This window comes from Pseudorasbora parva, chromosome 3, assembly GCF_024679245.1.
Source record: "Pseudorasbora parva isolate DD20220531a chromosome 3, ASM2467924v1, whole genome shotgun sequence".
Lineage (NCBI taxonomy): Eukaryota > Metazoa > Chordata > Actinopteri > Cypriniformes > Gobionidae > Pseudorasbora > Pseudorasbora parva.
This window is the reverse complement of record NC_090174.1, coordinates 36,703,154-36,724,949: the sequence shown is the minus strand read 5'-3', so window position 1 is coordinate 36,724,949 and position 21,796 is coordinate 36,703,154. Positions and strand designations below refer to the sequence as shown.

The 21,796-nt window shown below is 37.3% G+C and overlaps 5 protein-coding genes and 5 non-coding genes across 16 annotated transcripts in view; 3 read left to right on the top strand and 7 right to left on the bottom strand.

Moving 5' to 3' along the window:
* The first annotated feature begins 20 nt into the window (after positions 1–20).
* Positions 21–2,543, top strand: surf1 (SURF1 cytochrome c oxidase assembly factor). The gene is made up of 9 exons (XM_067438657.1): positions 21–186; positions 311–398; positions 845–972; positions 1,064–1,146; positions 1,237–1,428; positions 1,521–1,593; positions 1,708–1,870; positions 1,996–2,077; positions 2,406–2,543. Exons 1-9 carry the CDS (start codon positions 124–126, stop codon positions 2,470–2,472), a joined length of 939 nt encoding a protein of 312 aa, XP_067294758.1. The 5' UTR covers positions 21–123; the 3' UTR covers positions 2,473–2,543.
* Positions 2,544–3,003: 460 nt separating this feature from the next.
* Positions 3,004–6,664, bottom strand: rpl7a (ribosomal protein L7a). Its single transcript, XM_067438652.1, has 8 exons — positions 6,642–6,664; positions 5,801–5,921; positions 5,448–5,597; positions 4,315–4,455; positions 3,940–4,019; positions 3,557–3,687; positions 3,276–3,345; positions 3,004–3,143 (listed from the first exon to the last, which is right to left on the bottom strand). The coding sequence occupies exons 1-8, from the start codon at positions 6,642–6,644 to the stop codon at positions 3,039–3,041; spliced, it is 801 nt and encodes a 266-aa protein (XP_067294753.1). The 5' UTR covers positions 6,645–6,664; the 3' UTR covers positions 3,004–3,038.
* On the bottom strand, positions 3,436–3,508 carry LOC137072185 (small nucleolar RNA SNORD36). The gene has a single exon (XR_010904635.1). It is a non-coding gene; the product is annotated as a small nucleolar RNA SNORD36 (small nucleolar RNA).
* On the bottom strand, positions 3,809–3,883 carry LOC137072184 (small nucleolar RNA SNORD36). Its single transcript, XR_010904634.1, has one exon. It is a non-coding gene; the product is annotated as a small nucleolar RNA SNORD36 (small nucleolar RNA).
* On the bottom strand, positions 4,626–4,695 carry LOC137072189 (small nucleolar RNA SNORD24). Its single transcript, XR_010904638.1, has one exon. It is a non-coding gene; the product is annotated as a small nucleolar RNA SNORD24 (small nucleolar RNA).
* LOC137072188 (small nucleolar RNA SNORD24) lies at positions 5,677–5,748 on the bottom strand. Its single transcript, XR_010904637.1, has one exon. It is a non-coding gene; the product is annotated as a small nucleolar RNA SNORD24 (small nucleolar RNA).
* On the bottom strand, positions 5,996–6,063 carry LOC137072186 (small nucleolar RNA SNORD36). The gene has a single exon (XR_010904636.1). It is a non-coding gene; the product is annotated as a small nucleolar RNA SNORD36 (small nucleolar RNA).
* A 20-nt stretch (positions 6,665–6,684) lies between the features above and the next one.
* Positions 6,685–11,234, top strand: med22 (mediator complex subunit 22). Of its 3 annotated transcripts, none has more exons than XM_067438654.1 (5): positions 6,685–6,789; positions 7,390–7,553; positions 7,641–7,721; positions 8,370–8,578; positions 10,390–11,234. In XM_067438654.1, exons 2-5 carry the CDS (start codon positions 7,431–7,433, stop codon positions 10,559–10,561), a joined length of 585 nt encoding a protein of 194 aa, XP_067294755.1. In that variant the 5' UTR covers positions 6,685–6,789; positions 7,390–7,430; the 3' UTR covers positions 10,562–11,234. The 3 variants fall into 3 exon arrangements, with proteins under 3 accessions (XP_067294755.1, XP_067294757.1, XP_067294756.1); XM_067438655.1 differs by having other exon boundaries at positions 6,743–6,789; positions 7,379–7,553; XM_067438656.1 differs by lacking the exon at positions 10,390–11,234 and having other exon boundaries at positions 8,370–9,923.
* Positions 11,235–11,334: 100 nt separating this feature from the next.
* c3h9orf78 (chromosome 3 C9orf78 homolog) lies at positions 11,335–14,262 on the bottom strand. Its single transcript, XM_067438651.1, has 9 exons — positions 14,072–14,262; positions 13,833–13,892; positions 13,657–13,708; positions 13,484–13,554; positions 13,304–13,381; positions 12,981–13,178; positions 12,711–12,847; positions 11,655–11,756; positions 11,335–11,570 (listed from the first exon to the last, which is right to left on the bottom strand). Exons 1-9 carry the CDS (start codon positions 14,149–14,151, stop codon positions 11,476–11,478), a joined length of 873 nt encoding a protein of 290 aa, XP_067294752.1. The 5' UTR covers positions 14,152–14,262; the 3' UTR covers positions 11,335–11,475.
* Positions 14,263–14,526: 264 nt separating this feature from the next.
* Positions 14,527–21,796, top strand: part of usp20 (ubiquitin specific peptidase 20) — a 30,216-nt gene continuing 22,946 nt past the window's right edge. For all 5 annotated transcript variants that reach the window (XR_010904380.1, XR_010904378.1, XR_010904379.1 and 2 more), the window contains exons 1-8: positions 14,527–14,682; positions 15,492–15,590; positions 15,676–15,729; positions 17,879–17,941; positions 18,112–18,246; positions 18,459–18,561; positions 21,466–21,535; positions 21,682–21,795. Coding sequence is in view for 2 of the 5 variants with exons in the window: in XM_067438650.1 (XP_067294751.1) it covers positions 15,510–15,590; positions 15,676–15,729; positions 17,879–17,941; positions 18,112–18,246; positions 18,459–18,561; positions 21,466–21,535; positions 21,682–21,795 (620 nt within the window). In the remaining 3 variants the exon portion in view is untranslated. The remainder of the gene's footprint in view (positions 14,683–15,491; positions 15,591–15,675; positions 15,730–17,878; positions 17,942–18,111; positions 18,247–18,458; positions 18,562–21,465; positions 21,536–21,681; position 21,796) is intronic.

The window sequence follows — 21,796 nt, the reverse complement described above, 5'->3', positions numbered from 1 at the left end:
GGTTTTGCGCATGCGTATGATGATAGTTCAGAATCCCCGGAAATGGTTACATTGAAATCATCCCCCTGAAAGCACAAGACATGTTATGTAGTCGACCTGACAGTTACAACAGTTTCAGCTAACATGAACAGTTTCAGATTGATGCTGATGTTCTCTAATAATACGTGCAAGATCATTCGAGGAAGTGTAAGTTAATTTTAATTGTTCCATTCCTCATAAAGCGGGTTGCCATTAAAATAAGTATTTACTATCAAAATGTTTGTATTTCATTCTTGACAATTAAAGTGTAGTTCATCTGTTCTTTTCTCAGATTCTCATCTCACCCAAGAGGACACTGTTTGTGACACGACAGGGTTTATTCAGACGCCAGGATTCCCCAGTGATCCGGTGTAATTCTGGTTAGTTTTCTAATTTACTGTATTTTTAATTTTTATTTGAATTATTGACTAATGTCTCGTAGGAAATGTCTCGCATGCTCACCAAGGCTGCCTTTGTTGATAAAAATACTGTAAATACTGTAATATTGTGAAATGTCTTTATAGTTTAAAAATGTTTTCTAATTTAATATATTTTAAAATGTACTCCTTCAATGGAAAGCTGAATTTTCCAAACAGCACTTGCTGCTCCAGTCTTTAGTTTCACAGAAAACATTCTAATATGCTGATTTGCTGCTCAAAAAAAGATTTTTTATTATCATCAATATTATTCTAAGTTATAAAAACAATATTAATTAATTTCTTTCTTTTTTTAATTTCTTTTTGTAAAAAGGTTAACAGTTAGAGTGAGTGGCTGTATTTTTTTCTGGCAAGTCTTATGATTTTTAAAGTGTTGTTTTTTTCCATAGGTACCCTAGCCAGGTTTAGTCAGCGGTCAAGTTCCACTGTTGCAAGAACAGAGAAAGGAGAAGACTCCTTCTTGAAGTGGTTACTCTTGTTGATACCCGCCACCACCTTTTGTCTTGGAACATGGCAGGTACATGCATGGGGGTGGTGTTTATCTGGTACAAATCAAAACTAAAACTGCAATTTGCTGTTTGTGAAAAGCTTTCCATTTGATTTTGTAGTTAAAACGCAGAAAGTGGAAGCTGGAGCTGATCCGTGATCTTCAGAGCCTGACGACTTCAGAGCCTATCCCACTGCCCATAGAGTAAGCCTGTGCCTTCTCACATCCGTGTGTCATATGCTCTAGTGTTTGCTTGGACGTTGTGATGAACTGCTGATTTAATCTGTGCGGCAGTTCTATAGATATCAAACAGCTGGAGTACAGGCGAGTGAAGGTGCGTGGGCGTTTTGATCACTCAAAAGAGCTGTATGTCTTGCCTCGCTCCCCTGTGGACCCTGAGAGAGAGACCCAGGAGGCAGGCAGGATTTCCTCCAGTGCTGAGAGTGGAGCTAATGTCATTACACCATTCTACTGTGCTGATCTGGGGTATAAACACAATCAATTTAAAATCCACTTCATTTTGTTCACTTGCTTTTCACTCAAATATGGATGTAAACATTTTCTGGATAAATTTTTAGGATCACTATCTTGGTGAACAGAGGTTATGTACCCAAAGCTAAAATCAGACCAGAAACCAGGATGAAGGGACAGGTAATGTCTATTACCTTTAAGACATAAGATTTTTCAAATTGTATATATATATTTTATTACATAATCTTTCTTCATGTTAAATAATTCTTGACGGGTTTATATATTTTCTAAAAGGTGACTGAAGATGTGGATCTTGTTGGTGTGGTGCGTTTAACCGAGCAACGGAAACCATTTGTCCCTCAAAACAATGTGGAGGCAAATAGGTGGTACTATCGAGATCTGGAGGCCATGGCGAAGGTCACTGGTGCTGAGGAGATCTTCATTGATGCTGTGTTTGGTTAGAGCTGCTCTTAATATACTAACTTTTGGGGAATATTTAGTATAAACCCATACAATGCTTTACTCAGTGATCACATCCAATTCAATGATGCAGTCAGTTAAAATCTTTTTCTATTCTTTCAGACAGCACAATACCTGGTGGGCCAATAGGAGGGCAGACAAGAGTGGCTTTGAGAAATGAGCACATGCAATATGTCATCACATGGTTTGTTAAACTAATTTATTATTCACTAATTTGTCATGATTCAAATCATGAATTGTCTGGATTGTGAAATTCATTTTATTTTTTTATCCTTTACCCTTGTATTGAAGAGGAAACTAAATTGCTTTAAAACTTTGATTTCATACTGTTTTTCATAAATGGACTTAAGATGAACTGTTATTAACTGAATATTTACTGGATTGCAAAATTCAGTTATTTTAAATCCTCATGCATTACCCTTAAATTGAAAAGGAAACTTAATTGCTTTAAAACTTTGATTTCATATTGATTGAACTGTTCTTTATTAACAGAATATTTATTGCTTTCTTAGGTATGGACTGTGTGCTGCTACCTCCTACATGTGGTACGCAAAGTTCATTAAGCGTATTGCTTTATAAAATAAAAAAAATCAGCACTTTGCCCTTGTATGTACTGTAGAATAATAAAGCTCTTCAAATGTTGAACCCAATGCTGTTAAAGATGTGGATTTGTGGTCTAATAAAATAAATTAGTTCAAGAAAGCTTCATGCTATATTTTTGATAAAACATCAGAATGTAGAGTTGCAAAATTCTTATAAAACACCTGGCTTAATAAATAGAAAACAAGTAGTTGCAATTACAGCAGGAATACTTAAGTAAATAGGAGAGTTAAACTTAAATGTCACTGTACAAGTTTGATCAGTGGGTTAGATCACCTCTTCCATGTGGCAGTCAAATATCTTTTTAATAAAAGGTAAAATTACACTTATTATAAAAATGCACAAATTCATATAAAAATTAAATCAGAACCTTTTCAAAATTGAGGCCCAAGTAAAAAATATATATAAATATTTATACAAATGTGTAACATTCATACAGATCTCTAAAAAGGTTCAGTTCAATGTTTTGACTAAGAGAGAGAAAAAAAAGGAACCAGTCAGACAATATACTTGTGTGAACATTATTTATTAAACAAGATGGAACCTCAACCAAGTTTAGTAGCCAGCTCCTTGGCCTTTGCCTTCTCGAGTTTAGCAATGCGAGCAGTTGACTTGGGACCCAGGACATTGCCTCCCCAGTGACGGCGGATCTAAGATGATTGAGATGGAAGAAATAAATTAGATTTAGAAATTAATTACAATTTGGTTATAAAATGTCAAATCAATCATAAAGGTAGTGTATTATTTTAAGCAGTTATAACCACAGCAGACAACAAACTGACCTCCTCATATCTGTCATTGTAGTTGGTCTTGATAGCTTCCACCAGTTTAGCAAGAGCTGCTTTGTCTTCACTAAAGAAAGGGAGGGAAAGAAAAAGTAAAACATTAACTGTAATGGTCTTATGTCCATAATGCCCAAATTAGTGTGTAACTGCAAATCATTTTGCTCAGGGTTAAAAAGCTCATTTTGAAGCCACATGGTTGTTCAGTTGAAGAAATTCAGACATCATAGCCATATAATGTGCAGCACAGGAAAGTGAAGCATGAAAGCGGTGTTACTCACGGGTTGGTCTGTGTAAAGGCAACAGAAGTGCAGGTCTTTCTGTGCACAAGTCTGCCCAGTCTGGCCTTGCCCTTGACAATGCAGTATGGGACACCCATCTTACGGCACAGAGCAGGCAAGAACACCACCAGCTACAAACAACACATTAAATCAATTGAGAATCAGCAAACCCCACATACACAAATCAAACCAGAAGCCAAAACAATTCTGAAAAGAATTGTTACAGAAATGCTCCCGAGACATGAAGTGGTTGTTGCTCAGGGTTAAAAAGCTCATTTTTAATCTTCAGCTTTAATTCAGGTGAAGAAATTCGATACATCATTGCAGACAACCACAATTTATGACTATCTATTTTGTAAAAAAAAACTTGGAGAGAAACACACCTCAATGGGATCCACATCGTGAGCAATAACAACCAGCTGTGCCTTCTTGCTCTCCACTAGCGTGGTCACTGTGTTCACACCTGAAAAACAACAAGAGTTAACAAAAATAGAAAAATAGCACTGGTTCTCATGGGGCCTCAACTTCTAGAAGAAGAAGAAAAAAAAAGTATACACAATGTTTTTCAATAAAATGCTAAAACAAAAAAGTCCAGAGAAGCATATCAACTTATACAGGAGCCCATTAAATATTGCCTTAAACCCAAGCAGGCCTTGGAGTCAAAAGGTTGAGAAAGCGATGGATGCCATGTACAAATTAGCATAACTCAAAAGGATTGTACCTTTGTGTCTTGAAAAAGACTCTTTAAAAAGATCTACCTGCACGGAGGACTGGTGGCCTCTTAGTGGGCACGTCTCCCTTTCCAGCAGCTTTCTGTTCAGCACGAGCCAGCAGTCTCTGTTTCTTCTCCTGCTTGGTCTCGGGCCTGTACTTGTGGGCCAGCTTGAACAGCTGGGTAGCTACAGAAGGTAAAAATGTAAACAATTTAAATTGTAAATGTAAAAGCCATTTTAGTTCAGGAATCAAATTTAGCAAGAATGCCAGAAGGACCTCCGAGCTAACAATTTAGGACAAATATTAGCAAACACATTACAGTACAATTCCTGAGCATCAATGTACAAAATAACAGTGCATCAGTGATCTTGGTGGAAACTGTCCACATCAACTTCAGATAGCAAATATTCTTCACATCATCTGCACATCCATAAGTCTTAGATGCCACAGAGGTCTAAAATAAAACATTTAGAGGCAGATCAATGTTGTTAGCGATTAGCTGGTGGAACTATTGAATCTGCGTAAGAAAATAAATTTGAAATAGTTGAATTGCCTCTGTGACATACAATGCCACTTGAAAATTACATTTAAAGGGATAGTTCACCCAAAGATGAAAATCTCATTCACCCACTTGGTGTAAGACTTCATATTGAGAACAAATTAAAATCTTTTTAATGAAATCAGAGCTTTATGTCCTTCCATGGACAGTCTACACAACTACCACTTTCAAGGCACTGAAAGGTAGAAGACATTTAAGTAATCCATGTGACCCCAGCAGTTTAACTTCAATTATGAAAAGTGACAAGTACTTTGAGCAAAAAGCTAATATGCACCACAATACCAGTTTTACAAAATAATCTCAGGAGCACGTTCACGCAACATGTCAATACATGCATGCACCTTGAACATGCTTCAGAGAACATTTTGTAAATAAAGTGTTGAGGATAAACCACCAGCATCACATGGATGAATGATGTCTTTACTAACTTTCCAGGCCTTGAAAGTGGTAGCAGCACAGTCTGTCAATGGAGGGACAAAGCACCAAGTTAATCTTCGTCGTTTGAAGAGGAGCTTAAATTTTATGGGTTTGGAACGACCAAAAGGTGAGCAAGTGACAAGCATTGTTGTACAGATAGTGTCAAAATGTCAAGAGACTCCAGTAAAGTGAATGACTTACCAGTCTGGCGGTCCAGAGCCTGGGTGAACTGGTTGATTGCAGGGGGAACTTTCAAACGCTTATAGAGAATGGCCCGCTGCCGTTGCAGCCGGACGTAACGTGGCCATTTGACGAATCTGGTCAGATCCCGTTTAGGCTGGATGTCCTGACCTGAAGATCAAAGTGCAAGACTTTGATTAGCAATAAATGGCATTAGGGTTACAACGGTCAATTGATTTCCAGACATTTGTGCATCAGAGATCTTGGTGGGAGATTGTCTGCATAGTTGTTAAGATAGCAAATATTCGTAACATCATCTGCACTTATTACACACTTCAAATGTCTCCAATCTCAACAGTCCAGGTGTTACTCACCAATGCCAAAGTTCTTTGGCCTCTTCTCAAACAGGGGATTCACGACTTTCTTGGCCTCATGCTTCTTGGCCACTGAAGGGGCTGGTGCCACCTTCTTCCCCTTAGCCTTTTTTCCCTTAGGCTATGGAAAGACAAATGACTTAATGACTTATCCACAATGAGGAGAAAATTAAACAGAAATAGCTATTTATAGCTTTTGCTCAGTTTAAAATGTAAGAGTTCTACATAAAGTTCAGGTGAAGAAATTCAAGACATCACTGCAAAAGCAAAAAACCTATGGTCAAATCTTGTTGTGACATGCGTTGTTACAACTTGTACCAATTTTAAATTGCATATATACGCTTACCTAAAATAACCACAATTGGCAAATTATTTGACAAACTGCCGTGAAACAGTGTAAAATAACGCAACACTTTATTTAAGCACCACCAGCGGGCCGATCCGATTCATTTTTGGCCTACAAACCAAACCGCTAACATGCTAGCTTTCGAATGTTAGCGCATTGTTGAGTTACTCGAAATAGTAAACGTTATTAAAAAAAATATCAAATGAGCGAGCCCGTTTCAAAACTACGGATCAGAAGAATTACAGGCTTACGGTCTAAAGGCGCCACATCTCGAGGCGTCATTGCTGACATTAAGCAGCCGCTACAGCTGACAGAAGTTCTCATAATTCTTCATCTACATACTTAAAATGATCACAATTCTCGTTCAGGCAGCAAGCGATGGTGCTTTGTTTTCCATAACCGATATATTATAATCCCTACAACACCCTCCAAAAGAGGATGCTTAAGGATTTTTAAAGACTGAAGGCTTCCCAATCAAAACCATCCAACACTCACCATGTTGGTTCAGACGGAAAGGAAGAAGAAGAGGATTGTGGGAAATATAACTACCGCGACATTTGGTAAATGACGTCATCATTAAGCGACGGAACAAAGCGGGAGGCTCAGTTTTATTTTAAGAGATATTAGAAGAATGCATGCAGTTGTAAGTAGTGTTTTGTAATATTTAAGCCATAACCTACACGGGTATGTTATTAATGTGTGATGTACAGTCGCAGAAATATCCACGCGCTGTTTAGTTAACTTACTGTGTCTGAGAGAAACAAAATAAATATCAAATAGAGACATTCGCAAATGCATTCATTTAACGTTAATTGCGTTGAAGAACTGACCGTGCTCTTGACTCAACTTACGTGTTTCTTAAAATAGCCAGAATAGACATTTTCACAGATGGACGAGCGGTTATTAAATGAAGTCTCGCACCGTTAGCCATCATGTGCCGCTTTTGTCCAATTGAGCTCTTAAATATGCAGAAGTTTAAATCAGGATTTACAAATGTACAGTATGAAATGTGACAACTGACTACATAGGGTTTATTTCTAACTACTAGTATGAAATATGCAATAACCAGTAGGCTATTATTAAGAGTTAAAATTAGTATATACTTACATGATTTTCCATTATTTTGGAAAACATAATTTAATTTTAAAAATGTGGTAATGCAACAATTCCTGTTTATTGTATGTTTAGAAACGTAACTATTTGTGTGATAATTAATTTTAATTTTAATAAAGTTGTGTTCTAGATCCTTAGGCATTAAGTAAAGTGTGACTGAAGAGTGCTGAAATGACCACACAGAGAGTCCTCCCACAAAGCAAAGAGACTCTGCTGCAGAACTACAACAAGAGACTTAAAGATGACATCAGGTCAATTCTAGACAATTTTACGGAAATAATCAAAACTGCCAAGGTATGTTGGCATGCATTGCACTGTGTGATTTTCATGCTGATATGATTTAGCTAAAAGTGACACTAATCTGGTTATCTCATCAATCAGGTGGAAGATGAGACTCAGGTTTTCAGGGCGACACAAGCTGAGCAGGACCACTATGAAATGCATGTGCGAGCCGCCAACATTGTAAGATCTACAGTGATGGAGATTAATAAACACCTCATATTTGGGTGACAATAACAGTTAACCCTAAAATATTTTTTTGTCATGAATTACTCATGCTCACGTCATTCCAAATCCATAACATTTTTGTCAATTTTCAAACACAAATGGAGATATTTTGTATTAAATCTGAGAGATTTATGTTTTACATAAAATTGTACAGGATATACTGTATGTATAGAGCACTTAAAGATGGTAAACAGAATCTCCGTTGTACTGTGGGACGAGAATAAACCTCATTGGTAAACCTCACGTGCTGCCGTGACACCTTATTGCATGTCAAGCTTTCATTTACCATATTTGATGTGCTTATGTTTATATCTTAATAAAAGACTAAATTAAATCTGTTTGTCTTATAAAGCAACCATGTTTCGTCTTAAGGCTTAGATTAAACAGCTCCATTCAAATGGATTCCTTTTACAATCTTTTTACATTTTGAAGGGAATAGATTTTAAATGGATGGACAGAAATCTCAGATTTCATTAAAATTTCTTAGTTTGTGTTCTAAAGATGATTTTTTTTTTATAGGTTTCTAATGACATGAGTGTGAGAAAATGAAGACAGGATTTTCATTTTTGGGTGAACTAACCCTTCAATGTGTTTGCATTTTAGGTACGTGCTGGAGAGTCTCTCATGAAGCTTGTCTCAGACCTGAAGCAGTTCCTTATCCTGAATGACTTCCCTTCTGTCAATGAGGCCATCACGCTCCGCAACCAGCAGCTGCGCACACTGCAGGAAGAGTGCGACAAGAAGCTCATCTCCCTGCGTGATGAGATTGCCATCGACCTGTATGAGCTCGAGGAAGAGTATTACTCCTCCAGGTACAAATAGACCAGTGATCCCAAACGTGTGCAGTCACTTCTGCCTTCCCTTGCTAACCCACGCCATAAATTCGATGCATATGTATATCATAAGAACATAACACAGGGTGATTTATTAAGCCATTAATATGTCTATAAAGATATTTTTAACTTGCACAACCGAATATTGGCTCCAACGGTTAATCATTTTACTTAAAAAATGTGCTAACCTTGTTGGTTTGCCCTATGTTTTATTACAACTTGCTAGTTTGTCCCTCCAATACACATACACACATTAATAGCATACCATTGTGCCTTAATACAAGTGTTCATTCTTGCAGGTAAGCCTATAGCTAATGAAAGAGTGAATTTTCTTACACATCTCAGTCATGTAGTAAGACTCGCTTAAAATGTAGATACTGTTGAGTGTTACTCCACTTGTCATGTTTATAACAAGCCAGACATCATCATACCTGTTTCTGCTATGCTTCTAATATAGCAAAATCAATATCCATATTATCATATCCATCCACATTGCAGTCACACCAAAGACGTTATAAAGCACTTTTCATATAAATGGTTTTGTAAAAGAAAACCCTTCTGTTATACATATATAAGTGCATGTAAATATTTCCTCCTCTTGGTGCCTTAATCAATTGTGTTTTAGAAGACATTTTATTTTGCAATCAGGAATCAGGATGTGTATTTTCTTTAATTATTGGTGCTGGTATGATTAATTTTTATAGAGATTATTATAGGATACATTTGGATCTTTATGGCTATATATTTAAATATTTTAGATAAATTTAAGCTGTCTTTGAAACCCACCATTGTAACATTAACAGTTAAATGAGAAGATAATTTTTATTGGGTTATTATGGAAATAATGTTTGATTTTTTTTAAATGTAATTTGATATTTGATTGGACACAATGTTAGATAAGCTGCAATTTCAAAGCACTTTAGCATTTAAAAAAATAATATAGGGTGCTGTAAGTGTATAAATTACTTTTAAGAATCATATTAATTTGCTTACTGTAAGAAAATTGTTAAGATCAAGAAACGTTTTTTTGAGAATGCAATGTTTTTTGTTTCTGTTAAACTAATTGAAAATTGTGTAACTGGCAAAATATTTTAGCTTTCAGTGACATATGTGTGAAGTTCAAAATGTAATATTTATCATTTAAAAAACATTTGTTTTCCTCAGTGGTTTATAATCGCACTATGTTTCTTTGTGGTGACATAATTAGTAGAAACAGTGTTGGTCACATTAGTACCTGTTTAAAATGTATCAGCTTATTTGTCGTTTTTTCCACAAACCAACTGGTCATTTTTAAAATTCATAAATAAACCAGATAGAAACGAGAGCACATTTAGTGTCCGATCTATTATTTTCTAGTCTTCGATTTGGAATTTATGTTCTGCCTCTGTCTGTTGAGTTCATAGTCTAAATTCTCTGCTGCTTACAGCCTTTCGCTTTTCATCTATTGAGCAATTCTATTATTAAACTCTACACACATCCATTCAATGCACCGAAAGACAGCAAACAGAAGAGTAACGCTATCTGACAGACCAAAACTCAAAGGACACCATGTGACCACACGTTTCCAATCAATGTTAGTAGCAATCCTAAATAATGCTTTTCACAACTTTCTTTCTCTGCTTAGGCTTCATTTCCCTATTCTTTCATATGTTTTGTGAGTTTGTGTATGTGTCCCTTACAAAAGTTGATTATTCATATATTCTCCTAATTGATTTCTGAGTGTGTTTTTAGGCAGAAGTGGACAGTAGAAATGTTAGCTTGTGTGTAACGTGTGTGTATAACGTTTCTAGCTGTGGACAGTGGGATGGTGTTGAGTTGCCACTTTGTGAGGCCTTTCATCGGCGGGACAGTTGGGGGTCCCCCGAGACGACCTCTGACCTTTCACATGCCAACCCAGAGGATTCAGACCAGTTGGGGATCCAGGAGTCCATGCACGGCAGCAGCACTAGTGAGCAGTCGTGAAAAACTGACGGCTTTCTTCATGGATCAGTTAGATTACACAGCCAAGCAACCTGCCATCTTAATAAGCAACAGCTTAAACCTCCAGCTGTAAATTGCAAATCTAGTGAACTACTTGAATTGATGAGTTTTTTTTTCCTACAAAAATGACACTGAGAACATTTATTTTAAGTAGTATTTCAGTATTGTAGCTGGGTAACTTAGTTCTAAGTAACTGTGGTATAATGAAGTGTTTTTGTAGGCAATAAACTGACTGTTTATTGGCTACATATAATGCCTTTAGTTTGAGTGATAATACAACTATGCTGTACTTTATTTTCATCATTGTTCTAAAAAAAAGTACAGATCAAGATAAAATCTGTAATCAAACTTGTTTAAAGGACATGGTGTTTTATATGCTGATAGAATCAAATACATCTTTGTAAACATGCTGCTCCTCTATTTAAGTAACAAAAACACTGTTCAATTTCACTATGTTACATGCAAGTACATATGCACTGTAATGCTCAATTTTTTTTTCAAAATGTGACTGCCAAGGAAGTGTTCTCTTTTCTTCTCATATACATATTTTATTGCTGTGGATGACCTTTCCATTTTAGGTTGTTACAAGACATCTCATTAGGATATTCTGTAGAATAAAAATAACCTTTAATAATAAAAAAAGAGGTTTCATTAATATGTATTGATCAAGCAATTTTGTTGATTTGTTCCACATCAGACTGAAAGACATTATAACATTAACATGTGGCACAGTACATAATTATTAAACCAAAATGTTCTATTTGAAAAAGTTTGCAAAAACTTGTCAATGTTCTGGGGGAAGTTTTATTGTAAATTGTTTTTGATTGTAGGCTATGAAGATATTCCTTAACAGTAAAAAAATATTTACATCACAAAAAAAAAACAAAGGTGGAGGATTAGTATCGTCGGTTCATCTTCTTGAATTTCTCATAGTGGTAGTCATCCGTGGCCTTCTCGTTATTCGGTCTCTTACGGAAGTTGGGTGGTGAGGCTGGAGAACAAAAAACAACAACAAATTCATTAAATGCAATTCAATCTGTCGATAAAGCAAAATAGTTTTTCGTTCTGCTCTTACCCTCAGGTGCCGGATTCTCAGTGTCCCCTACTCGTAGCGGCCTGGCTTTGGGCTCTTCTCTGTGAGCTCTTCTCTGGGGAGCATTTACATCCTCATGATAGACTTGAGAGAAGAAAAGAAAATGACTCAACATTTATCTTTTAGGGAAGGAAAGCAAATATTTGAAATACTAATCTAAATGTTAATAATCTACACGTTTAACATTAGGCACAGATGAAGCTGTAATTCATAAAACTGAACTGAATCTAGATGTGTTGGGGAAAAAAAAATACTTCTGAATATAAAATACACTATGGTTTACTGATACAGTATTTTGGTTTATTTAAAAAAAATACTTGTATATTTATTTATTGAAGGAAAAATACTTTGTTACAAAACATTATATTTAAAATAAAACGTATTGGAATGTCTTTTCATATAGGAACCAAAATGAAAAATATTAAGCAGCAAAACTGTTGTCAACATTGCTAACAAAAAAATGTTTCTTGAGCAGCAAATCAACATAGAATGATTTCTGAAAGACCATGTGATACTTAAATCTGAAATTATGATGGTGAAAACCAAAGAAATAAACAACCTTTTCAATTATTAAAATAGAAAACAGTTATTTTCTTCTTCTTTCGGCTGTTCCCTTCAGGGGTTGCCACAGTGAATCATCTGCCTCCATCTAGTCCTATCCTCTGTATCCTGTTCTCTCAAACGGACTACCTTCATGTCCTCCTTCACTACATCCATAAACCTCCTCTTGTGTCTTCCTCTTGACCTCCTGCCTGGCAGCTCTAACCTCAGCATCCTTTTACCAATATATTCACTCTCCCTCCTCTTAACATGTCCAAACCATCTCAACCTGGCCTCTAATCTCACATGTGCTGTCCCTCTGATGTACTCATTCCTGATCCTATCCATCCTCGTCACTCCTAAAACAGTTATTTTAAAGTGTAATAATATTTCACAATGCTGTCTTGCAGTATTTGAAGACAAGAGACTTCAAAAACAAAATCTTACTGACCACAAACCTTCAAAGGAACGGCAGTATATGCGCCAATGTACACTTACAGCGATTATGCTGGACGTAATTCACTGCAATGTTAGTGGGAACGAAGGAGGTCCCATTGTCTTTCTTCTTATTCCTCTGCTCAGCAAGCAGCTTAGCTTTGGCATCTTCTGTGCTGATAATGTTCTTTATCTTTGCACTTAAAATTAGGGGAAAAAAATAGGGTTTTGGAGTTGGCATCCATAGCTTGGTGGTCTATTTAGACAAACTACAGAGAAAATATCTGATGCCATCAATGGAAAATGTCTCAATTAGTTTTGGTCTTTACTTACTCTATCCCCAGATCCACCTCTGGAATTCCACTCAGCATTTGATTGGACAACATCTCTTCTGTCTTTTTGGCAGAATTGACACGTATGCTCTCTGGAAGCTCATACAGGAGGTCCTCAGGATTCTTCGCCTTCACCTTCAGCTCTTCTGCCTCCACCATGCCTTTCTTTTTCTTTAACTCAGTCTCAATGTACTTCATCCTGAATTAAATCACATCCAAGGAGAGAAGATAAAACATAAACAGGCAAAATTACCAATGAAAGAAAGACCATCATTCAGAAACTCTAAGAATGCAGATAGATTGCACGCACACATAGGAACTTACATGTCTGCATCTTCATCTCGTCTGTTAGTCTCAGCAGAAAAGGAGGTACCGAGATTCAGGTCGTTTTCATCAGCTGTCCTAAAGGGAAGAAAATAAGGGTGGTTAGTTATTTAACTTGTGAAATACAAAAGCCATCAACTTTAAATGAAAAGCAAACATGATAACATACATAACACTTACATGTCTCTGTTTCTATCTTTAACTTTCTTCATGTCAACAACACCTCCAGTCTTCAGTTTAAATGGGTCATCCTAATGCACAAAATGGAGTGATATACATTTGTAAATGTCTTAGTTCATATGATATATAACACTGCAAGACCTTCACTGTACTACATAATGTAAAAAACATACCTCAAGCTCAGCATCCAAAGGAAGCTTCTCTCCTACAAGTAATGTTGCAATGCTGAAGGAATAAAATTAATACGCAGCATGAATTATTTTGTATGCAAAAAAGAAAATAAATTAAAATTAAACTGAAAAAAGAATAAGTTTTAAACGTTTCTTTAACGTTTGCACATCTGACCAACCTCACTCCATGCTGCCTTTTTCGTAGACTTTGGAGCTCCCTGGCTTCATCTAGTTTGGACCTTGGGAAACAAAATTAAATGCAACATATTTAAATATATTTTTACATAAAAAGGCATCTGAATGTTGCCTCTAAATTAATCTGACACTTGTAAACGCTATTCTGTAGTTCGGTTGATATACTATGGCTATATATAACGTAATGTACGTTATTTGGCTTGAATGTGATAAACATATCTACCTGACCACGGCTTTTGTCTCATCATCTTCCTCGTCGGATGAGTCCTCGTTCTTCCTCCTAAAATTCTTGCCCGATGGCATGATTTCAAATAACTATTTAAATCTATTATGTTTAATGTTTACTGTGTCCCTCCACAAACCTGTATGCAACGTCGACGGTCTGTGTTTAGCGACGGACCTCTCTCCACATTTCCCGAAACTTCCGCTGACGTCACAATTACTGTTTTAACAGCTGATCTAAGGTCAGCGAATCTGTTTTCCATAGAACCGTTAAACGGAGTAAAGCGATAGAGACTGGTTCAAGATCAGCTTCTTCTATGAATAGAAAAAAACAAAAACGAAGTAAAATTTTATAACAAAAGCAATTTAAAACATTACCAGCCTAACAAGTAGCATGTTTCTTTTAATAGTGTAAGCAAATAAAAAAATAGTTTTCGATCAAATGAAAGAGCTGAAAGCATTCATTGGCTCTGGTCAAAGCTGTGACGCACACTCATGCTATATTCAGTATGGATGCTGTTTAGTAACTGTTACCCACCTCTGTTACAAACACCACCACAGATTGGCATAAAATGATCATCTATGAGTGTTATTTTTGTTTATGTCTGACAGGTAAATAACTGTTTTATCTTTCCTTCGGTTGAAGCGAAGTGTCACTGTTAACTTGTTAGGATAACATCATGTCGTCCGAGCGTATGAAAAGTGTCTTGCAACCCGAGTGGAAATATGGCCTGTTTATTCTGCAAAATCGTGATGTAAAACTGATTTTGAATGGTTGATGATGACATTTTGTGGAACTGTATTGTATTGAAGAAGAAGCATTAGAAATAATCCTTGTGTTTTGGGATTATTTTTTTCGATTAAAATGAATAGTGAGTCTGGTTCATATTTGATTGTTTTTCAGTTTATATTCGGAGTTGTTAAAGCTACTTTTCGTTGTAAAAGCAGATTTACAGATTTTTTTTAAATAATGTGTTATTGTGCATTTCTTCACTGTAACAATGGATGATATGCGATGAATGCATCCTTCAGTCGTGCTAGGCGCATTAGACAGCAGTTTTGAGCTCCCGAGAGTTTTAGGCACCGACTCACATTGGTGCCATCTCATATAAAGCAGATGTGCTCAGCCTCCGTTTTATTCCTGTTTTTTCTTTCACACTGATACTGAGACTGTCATGGGACAGTTCACCAATAAATGAAAATCTGTCCACATTTCTCACCCTCATCATTTCACAAACCTTTATATCTTTTTTCTTATGTAGAACACAGAAGGAAATGCTAGGAGATGTGTTTTTTGTTGTTGTTGTTGTTGTTGTTGTTGTTGTTTTTTGCTTAGAATAGTGAGGGTGTATCTCACAGCTGTTAATTGTTTTGATGCTATGCAGTATCAGTAGTTGTCAATTCTCTGTGTTTTGTAATAGAGTGAAGTCAAAATCAAGATGACTGACAGCGGGGATCTTTGTCCTCACTTGGACTTTATTGGTGAAGTTACTAAAGAGGAACTTATTCAAAAATCAAAGGTGAGAATTGTTTTGGCTGATATTTAAGTCTGAAATGTATTATGAGTGCTGTGTATTGAATTTTATGATGTTATTCTTACCCAAGGGCACGTGTCAGTCATGTGGGGTAGGTGGACCAAACCTCTGGGCATGTCTACAGGTAAGGAGCCATTTCCTTAGAAAACAAACGAGTACAATAGATTTTAATAGATTTATCTCATTTTTAAGATTAGGCCCAGAACATTTCTTTAAATCCACCATTTATTATTATTATTATTATTATTATTATTATTATTATTAAATGAATGTGCCTTTATAATCTTTAATAAAAATAACTTCCCTTTCCTTTTGCAATGACATCTCTTCTCTTATTATGGCTTTAAATAATGGACAGAACAGCTCAAGCGCATGAACACAGCACAAATTGGTTGTTGTTGGAACTCTGAACACTCAGAACAGGCTGTGTTGGGAATGGGATTGCAGACAATAAAGTTTTCTTTCTAAGTTCTTACATATCTTGTAAGTAGCTGTAAGATCCTTTGTGTACTAGAGTGGCGGCGTACTATGGAAGTGGCCATACATTATTATTTGTTCTTTCTTGATTTCTTGTGATCTCGACATTAAAGTAGTTTTCTCTTGATTTAGATACAAAAAGCTGTTTTCTCACAATGTAATATTAACTTAAGTTGGTTTGATACAAACCAATGGTACAGTTGGTTTGATATTGGGCATTTGTTAGACATTAGACATTTTTGTTAGACATCTTCAACATTAAACGATGTGCAATCCCAAAATAGGGGTGATTCATGCTGTATCTTTTTTAAGATCATGCACGTAAAGCATAATTTTAATACACTCACCTAAAGGATTATTAGGAACACCTGTTCAATTTGTCATTAATGCAATTATCTAATCAACCACATGGCAGTTGCTTCAATGCATTTAGGGCTGTGGTCCTGGTCAAGACAATCTCCTGAACTCCAAACTGAATGTCAGAATGAGAAAGAAAGGTGATTTAAGCAGTTTTGAGCATGGCATGGTTGTTGGTGCCAGACAGGCCGGTCTGAGTATTTCACAATCTGCTCAGTTACTGGGATTTTCACGCACACCCATTTCTAGGGTTTACAAAGAATGGTGTGAAAAGGGAAAAACATCCAGTATGCGGCAGTCCTGTGGGCAAAAATGCCTTGGTAATGCTAGAGATCAGAGGAGAATGGGCCGACTGATTAAAGCTGATAGTAGAGCAACTTTGACTGAAATAACCACTCGTTACAACCAAGGTATGCAGCAAAGCATTTGTGAAGCCACAAAACGCACAACCTTAAGGCGGATGGGCTACAATAGCAGAAGACCACCTGGTGGTCTCCACCACTCATCTCCATTACAAAAAGAGGCTATAATTTGCACGAGCTCAGCAAAATTGGACAGTTGAAGACTGGAAAAATGTTGCCTGGTCTAATGAGTCTCGATTTCTGTTGAGACAATGAGATGGTTGATTCAGAATTTGGCATAAACAGAATAAGGACATGGATCCATCAGGCTGCTGGTGGTGGTGTAATGGTGTGGGGGATATTTTTATTGGCACACTTTAGACCCCTTAGTGCCAATCAGGCATCGTTTAAATGCCACAGCCTACCTGAGCATTGTTTCTGACCATGTCTATCCCTTTATGAACACCATGTACCCATCCTCTGATGGCTACTTCCAGCAGGATAATGCGCCATGTCACAAAGCTTAAATCATTTCAAATTGGTTTCTTGAACATGACAATGAGTTCACTGTACTAAAATGGCCCCCACAGTCACCAGATCTCAACCCAATAGAGCATCTTTGGGATGTGGTGGAATGGGAGCTTCGTGCCATGGATGTGCATCCCACAAATCTCCATCAACTGCAAGATGCTATCCTATCAATATGGGCCAACATTTCTAAAGAATGCTTTCAGCACCTTGTTGAATCAATGCCACGTAGAATTAAGGCAGTTCTGAAGGCGAAAGGAGGTCAAACACAGTATTAGCATGGTGTTCCTAATAATACTTTAGGTGAGTGTATATAGCAACAAGCAGCAATCATCGGAAGCCAAGCACCAATGGTCAAGTGAACACTGTAATTAATAATACATTTTTGTAAAACTAATAAACTACACAGAACAAACTCATTATTTAAAGACAAACGGAAATAGTTGGAAAACCCAAATAAATTGAATAATTGTTGTGCTGCAGGTGCTTCTAAACTGGTATCAGGTAATATAAGAATATAAGAAATGACTTGCTGATGATATAACTCTCTTTGTCGTGCTTTGCCCACAGTGTGACTGTCCCTATGTAGGCTGCGGAGAATCATATTCTGATCACAGTACTATACACGCACAGGTAACATTCTTACAGTTTACTTAGCCATTTAATTATTCTGTGTGCTCTTTCTTTCTATTTAAACAATCATTCTATCTAGGTATCATCTATATATATCATTTAGTTTTTGTTCTTTTGTACATGTGTGCATCTTCTTTCTTTTTTTTCTTCTTTTTTTTACCTTTTTCCAGGCCAAAAAACACAATCTGACAGTAAACTTGACCACATTCAGGGTGTGGTGTTATGTCTGTGAGAGGGAGGTGTTTTTGGAACCAAAACCTGTTACTCCTATATCTTTAGCACACTGCTGCAAAACACATGAACAGGTAAATTCATTCACATTTTTAAATGTTTTCAAAAATATTTTGAAATCTTTTAGCAGTTTAGGATTGTATAAACATGATTAAGATCCTGTTTAAGTTTAGCTGTGTCTCCTGCATTATTAATATCAGTGTAAATGTCTAAATTACACACACTCATTTATAAAACACACGAACAATACAAAATGCACAATTCTTTCTTTTTTACATTCCCAAAGGATCCTCTTCCCCAGACAACATGCCACCCTTTGAAGGCGGTTCCTATCGCAGTGGCAGATGAGGACGGCTCAGAATCTGAGGAGGATGAGTTTAAACCTAGAGGTAACTAGCTAGTACATATATTGCATGGCATTTCTAATGATAAATGGCAAGGACACCCACCTATACATTAATGGGGAGCCGTGCACTTCCATTCAAAATTCTTTTGATTGTTTTTGAAAGAAGTCCTTTATATGATTGAATACATAGTAGGAACAGTCGTATTTTAAAGGGGGGGTGAAACACTCAGTTTCAGTCAATCTCATGTCAATCTTGAGTACCTATAGAGTAGTATTGCATCCTTCATATCTCCGAAAAGTCTTTAGTTTTATCATATTTATAAAAGAAATATGGGCTGTACCGAGTCTTTCCGGAAAAAACCGAGCGCCTGGAGGCGTATCGTGTGGGCGGAACTAAAGAATGACAAGCGCGCAAAGCGGTGACGTCCTCAAGCGTGGAGAAACCCATGCTATCTCAGCTAATACAGATAATGATCCACAATCAAATCTGAGGCTGAAATAAATTGAACAGGAGAAACGGCAACATCAGGATGTCCGTCTCTGTGGTATGTACTGTATTTAGGGGCCTTTGTGTGTCTTTACGCGCAGTTTATGAGGACATGATTTGGTTTATGGACTATTGTATGTGACTAATGTTAGACCTTAGAGGTAGCAAGCAAAACGGTTTTGCACGTCAGAGTCAGTGTAACAGAACAACAATGGAGTAACCGTTAGCGCATTTGAATGACGAAGCACGCGATCGTATCGTTTACTGATGTTTACTCATGCGACGGTAGCCAATAGCAGACATTTGATGTTGATTTACTCACCGGCTGCTTCCAAGGACCGAACCTTTATCGCTGGGACCGCTCTGTCAAAAACACACTTCTTTGGTATGATTTGGTGAAGTCCTATGACAGCAGTGACCGTGGAATCCACTTTGCGACGCGACTGAAGCGATGCCTTGAAGCTTCCCGTCATTTCTGCGTTCAAATCGGTTCAAATGCAGCGCTGCCTTCCCGGAATGCTGTGCTGAAGCGTTGAAGTCGCTCGACGTCACCCATAGGAATAAAGTGGAGCGCAGCGCGTCATAAGTGTTCACGGACGACTGGATCTGCACCTGAGAGACTGTTTACGCCGTGTATGTCCTCTCTCTCCCTCTAGTTACGCGCGCGCGCACCCTACCGGGATAAGAGCCCGTACAGCCCATACAAGGACCTTCCGATCTATTTAACGTCAAGTAGACCCATACTCGAAAAAAACTCGCCGAAACTTGTGAGAAACCGGAAGGAGTATTTTTAACACAGAAATACTCCATCAAACGTCCAACATTAGTTTTTGAAACTTTGTCTATGTTTAGGATGGGAATCCAAGTCTTTAAAGGTGTAAAAAGCTCAGTATGCATGAAACAGCATTTCACCCCCCCCTTTAAAATATTATTACATTTCAAAATATCTGTTTTCTATTTTCAATAGATTTTAAAAAACAGTTTTTTTCTATGCTAATGATGAATTTCCAGCAGCCATTTCCCCAGTCTTCAGAAATCATTCTAATGTGTTGATTTGTTGCTGAACTCATTTTTTACATTCATATTTACTAACAGATGTGACTATCTTGCCCTGTTTATATACAACAGCTTAAAGGAGCGGATTGATCGATGAACAATCAATTAACCAGTCAAATTCCTTTTCTGTTCTTTTAATATGAAAATATTGCTTAAAGGGGTACTTCAGCACTGGGAAGAGGAATCTGTATTTAAACTAGGTCATTAATGTAGTAGAAGTGTGACTTTTTTATTTTATTTGGTGCTTTCTAGACTGAGAAAAGACAGAAAATGTATTTTTGTCTTATGGGGATGAAAGACAACAATTCCCAGAATGCTTCGCTGCCCTACAAGGCCACTCCCAAAGCCACCGCTACTAAATCACTGTGTCTGGATCACTTTTCCAGTCATTGTTCATTTTCCTAAAATCAGTTCAGTTAAAGAAAAGACACTACAATTAAAAAAAGGAACGTGTCTGTTCAATATGTGATTTAGCCGCTGAGGGAGTGTCACGCAAATTACATACATTCGTGATAAGCTGAATGAGCTCTCGTAATGAGAGCTGAGGTAAACGCGACCACACTCGCAGGATAGATTCACAGCGCGTGTTCAGTCTGGTGCATTTTCAGTTCATGCCTTTAGAAGCTTAACTTTCATAGGAATAAATTTGAGAAGTTGAAACACTTTGCTTCTCCGGCTGCACCGGCGTTTCCATGAATGCCTGAGGCTGCAGCTTGCAAGCTAAGCTGTGAGTGCGATCTCCCATCCCCCATGTGCGAGTTGAAAAGCTCCCTCTGCTGGCTGTAGTCTTTAGCCTCTGGCCAAAAATTCCTCCCATGACGCAAAAATTCCTCCCTAGCCTCTCCACTGGTCCTCTGAACGGCTTATTTGCTTCCTGCTTCTATGAAGCCTATCCCTCTGAAAAACACAATGGTCTTAGATTGGTTAGATGGCGAAATGTATTTTCATCCATTTTTATTGGCTGAATTGCCAAGCACGGGTTGTCCAGAAACGCCACGTCCCTTACCATTATGGGCAGAAGTCACGCCTGTGGTGACTAGCAAGGGTTAATGATGTCACCAACCTGGGAAGAAGCTCGTTGTAGTCCAAACCGGCTGTTTTTGTAGGTAAAAACTGCCACAACTTTTAAAGACAATATCTCCGTTTGCATTGAACTTTCAGTACAGTAACTTTGCAGATACTGTTTATGCTCAAGCAGCAACATTACACACTAACTAAAGTTAAAAAAGTAAAATCACATGCAACCACCCCTTTAAATTGAATCTCATTGTCATTGGTTATGTAATTAACTAAGATTCTATTACACACCGCAAAACTTGAGGGTCATCTGTCATTGCCAAAAGCAAAGTTGTATGCTGGTGTTTGTATTACTTGTTAGGTTGAATACCCTTTACTCTATCTCAGGTCTCACAGGAATGAAGAACATTGGGAACTCCTGTTACATGAACGCTGCGCTGCAGGCCCTGTCTAACTGGTGAGCTCACAACTTGTGCAGCATAAATAGGCATTATCCAGACAACACGGATTGAAAGCGTGACTTCCACAGATTCAGTTTTTTTCAGTTCTGTGCATCCTGCCCCTTAAATTGACAGTGGTTTTCCTGTTTCTTTTTCTCTTCAGTCCTCCTTTGACTCAGTTTTTCCTGGATTGCAGTGGGTTGGTTCGTACGGATAAGAAGCCGGCATTGTGTAAAAGCTATCAGAAGCTTATCTCTGAGCTCTGGCACAAGAAACGG

What these genes read in the sequence shown, in the direction of transcription:
- c3h9orf78 (XM_067438651.1), bottom strand. Translation starts at nt 14,151, where the DNA reads ATGCCATCGGGCAAGAATTTTAGGAGGAAGAACGAGGACTCATCCGAC. An exon ending in CTTTGGATGCTGAGCTTGAG is followed by an intron (nt 13,555 to 13,656) that starts GTATGTTTTTTA and finishes TTTGTGCATTAG; the next exon opens with GATGACCCATTTAAACTGAA. An exon ending in TGAGAATCCGGCACCTGAGG is followed by an intron (nt 11,571 to 11,654) that starts GTAAGAGCAGAA and finishes TTTGTTCTCCAG; the next exon opens with CCTCACCACCCAACTTCCGT.
- rpl7a (XM_067438652.1), bottom strand. An exon ending in GCCAAAGAACTTTGGCATTG is followed by an intron (nt 5,598 to 5,800) that starts GTGAGTAACACC and finishes TTTGATCTTCAG; the next exon opens with GTCAGGACATCCAGCCTAAA. An exon ending in ACGATGTGGATCCCATTGAG is followed by an intron (nt 3,688 to 3,939) that starts GTGTGTTTCTCT and finishes TGTTGTTTGTAG; the next exon opens with CTGGTGGTGTTCTTGCCTGC.
- med22 (XM_067438654.1), top strand. Translation starts at nt 7,431, where the DNA reads ATGACCACACAGAGAGTCCTCCCACAAAGCAAAGAGACTCTGCTGCAG. An exon ending in AAATAATCAAAACTGCCAAG is followed by an intron (nt 7,554 to 7,640) that starts GTATGTTGGCAT and finishes CTCATCAATCAG; the next exon opens with GTGGAAGATGAGACTCAGGT. An exon ending in GAAGAGTATTACTCCTCCAG is followed by an intron (nt 8,579 to 10,389) that starts GTACAAATAGAC and finishes TAACGTTTCTAG; the next exon opens with CTGTGGACAGTGGGATGGTG.
- surf1 (XM_067438657.1), top strand. Translation starts at nt 124, where the DNA reads ATGAACAGTTTCAGATTGATGCTGATGTTCTCTAATAATACGTGCAAG. An exon ending in CCTATCCCACTGCCCATAGA is followed by an intron (nt 1,147 to 1,236) that starts GTAAGCCTGTGC and finishes TCTGTGCGGCAG; the next exon opens with TTCTATAGATATCAAACAGC. An exon ending in ATGCAATATGTCATCACATG is followed by an intron (nt 2,078 to 2,405) that starts GTTTGTTAAACT and finishes TTGCTTTCTTAG; the next exon opens with GTATGGACTGTGTGCTGCTA.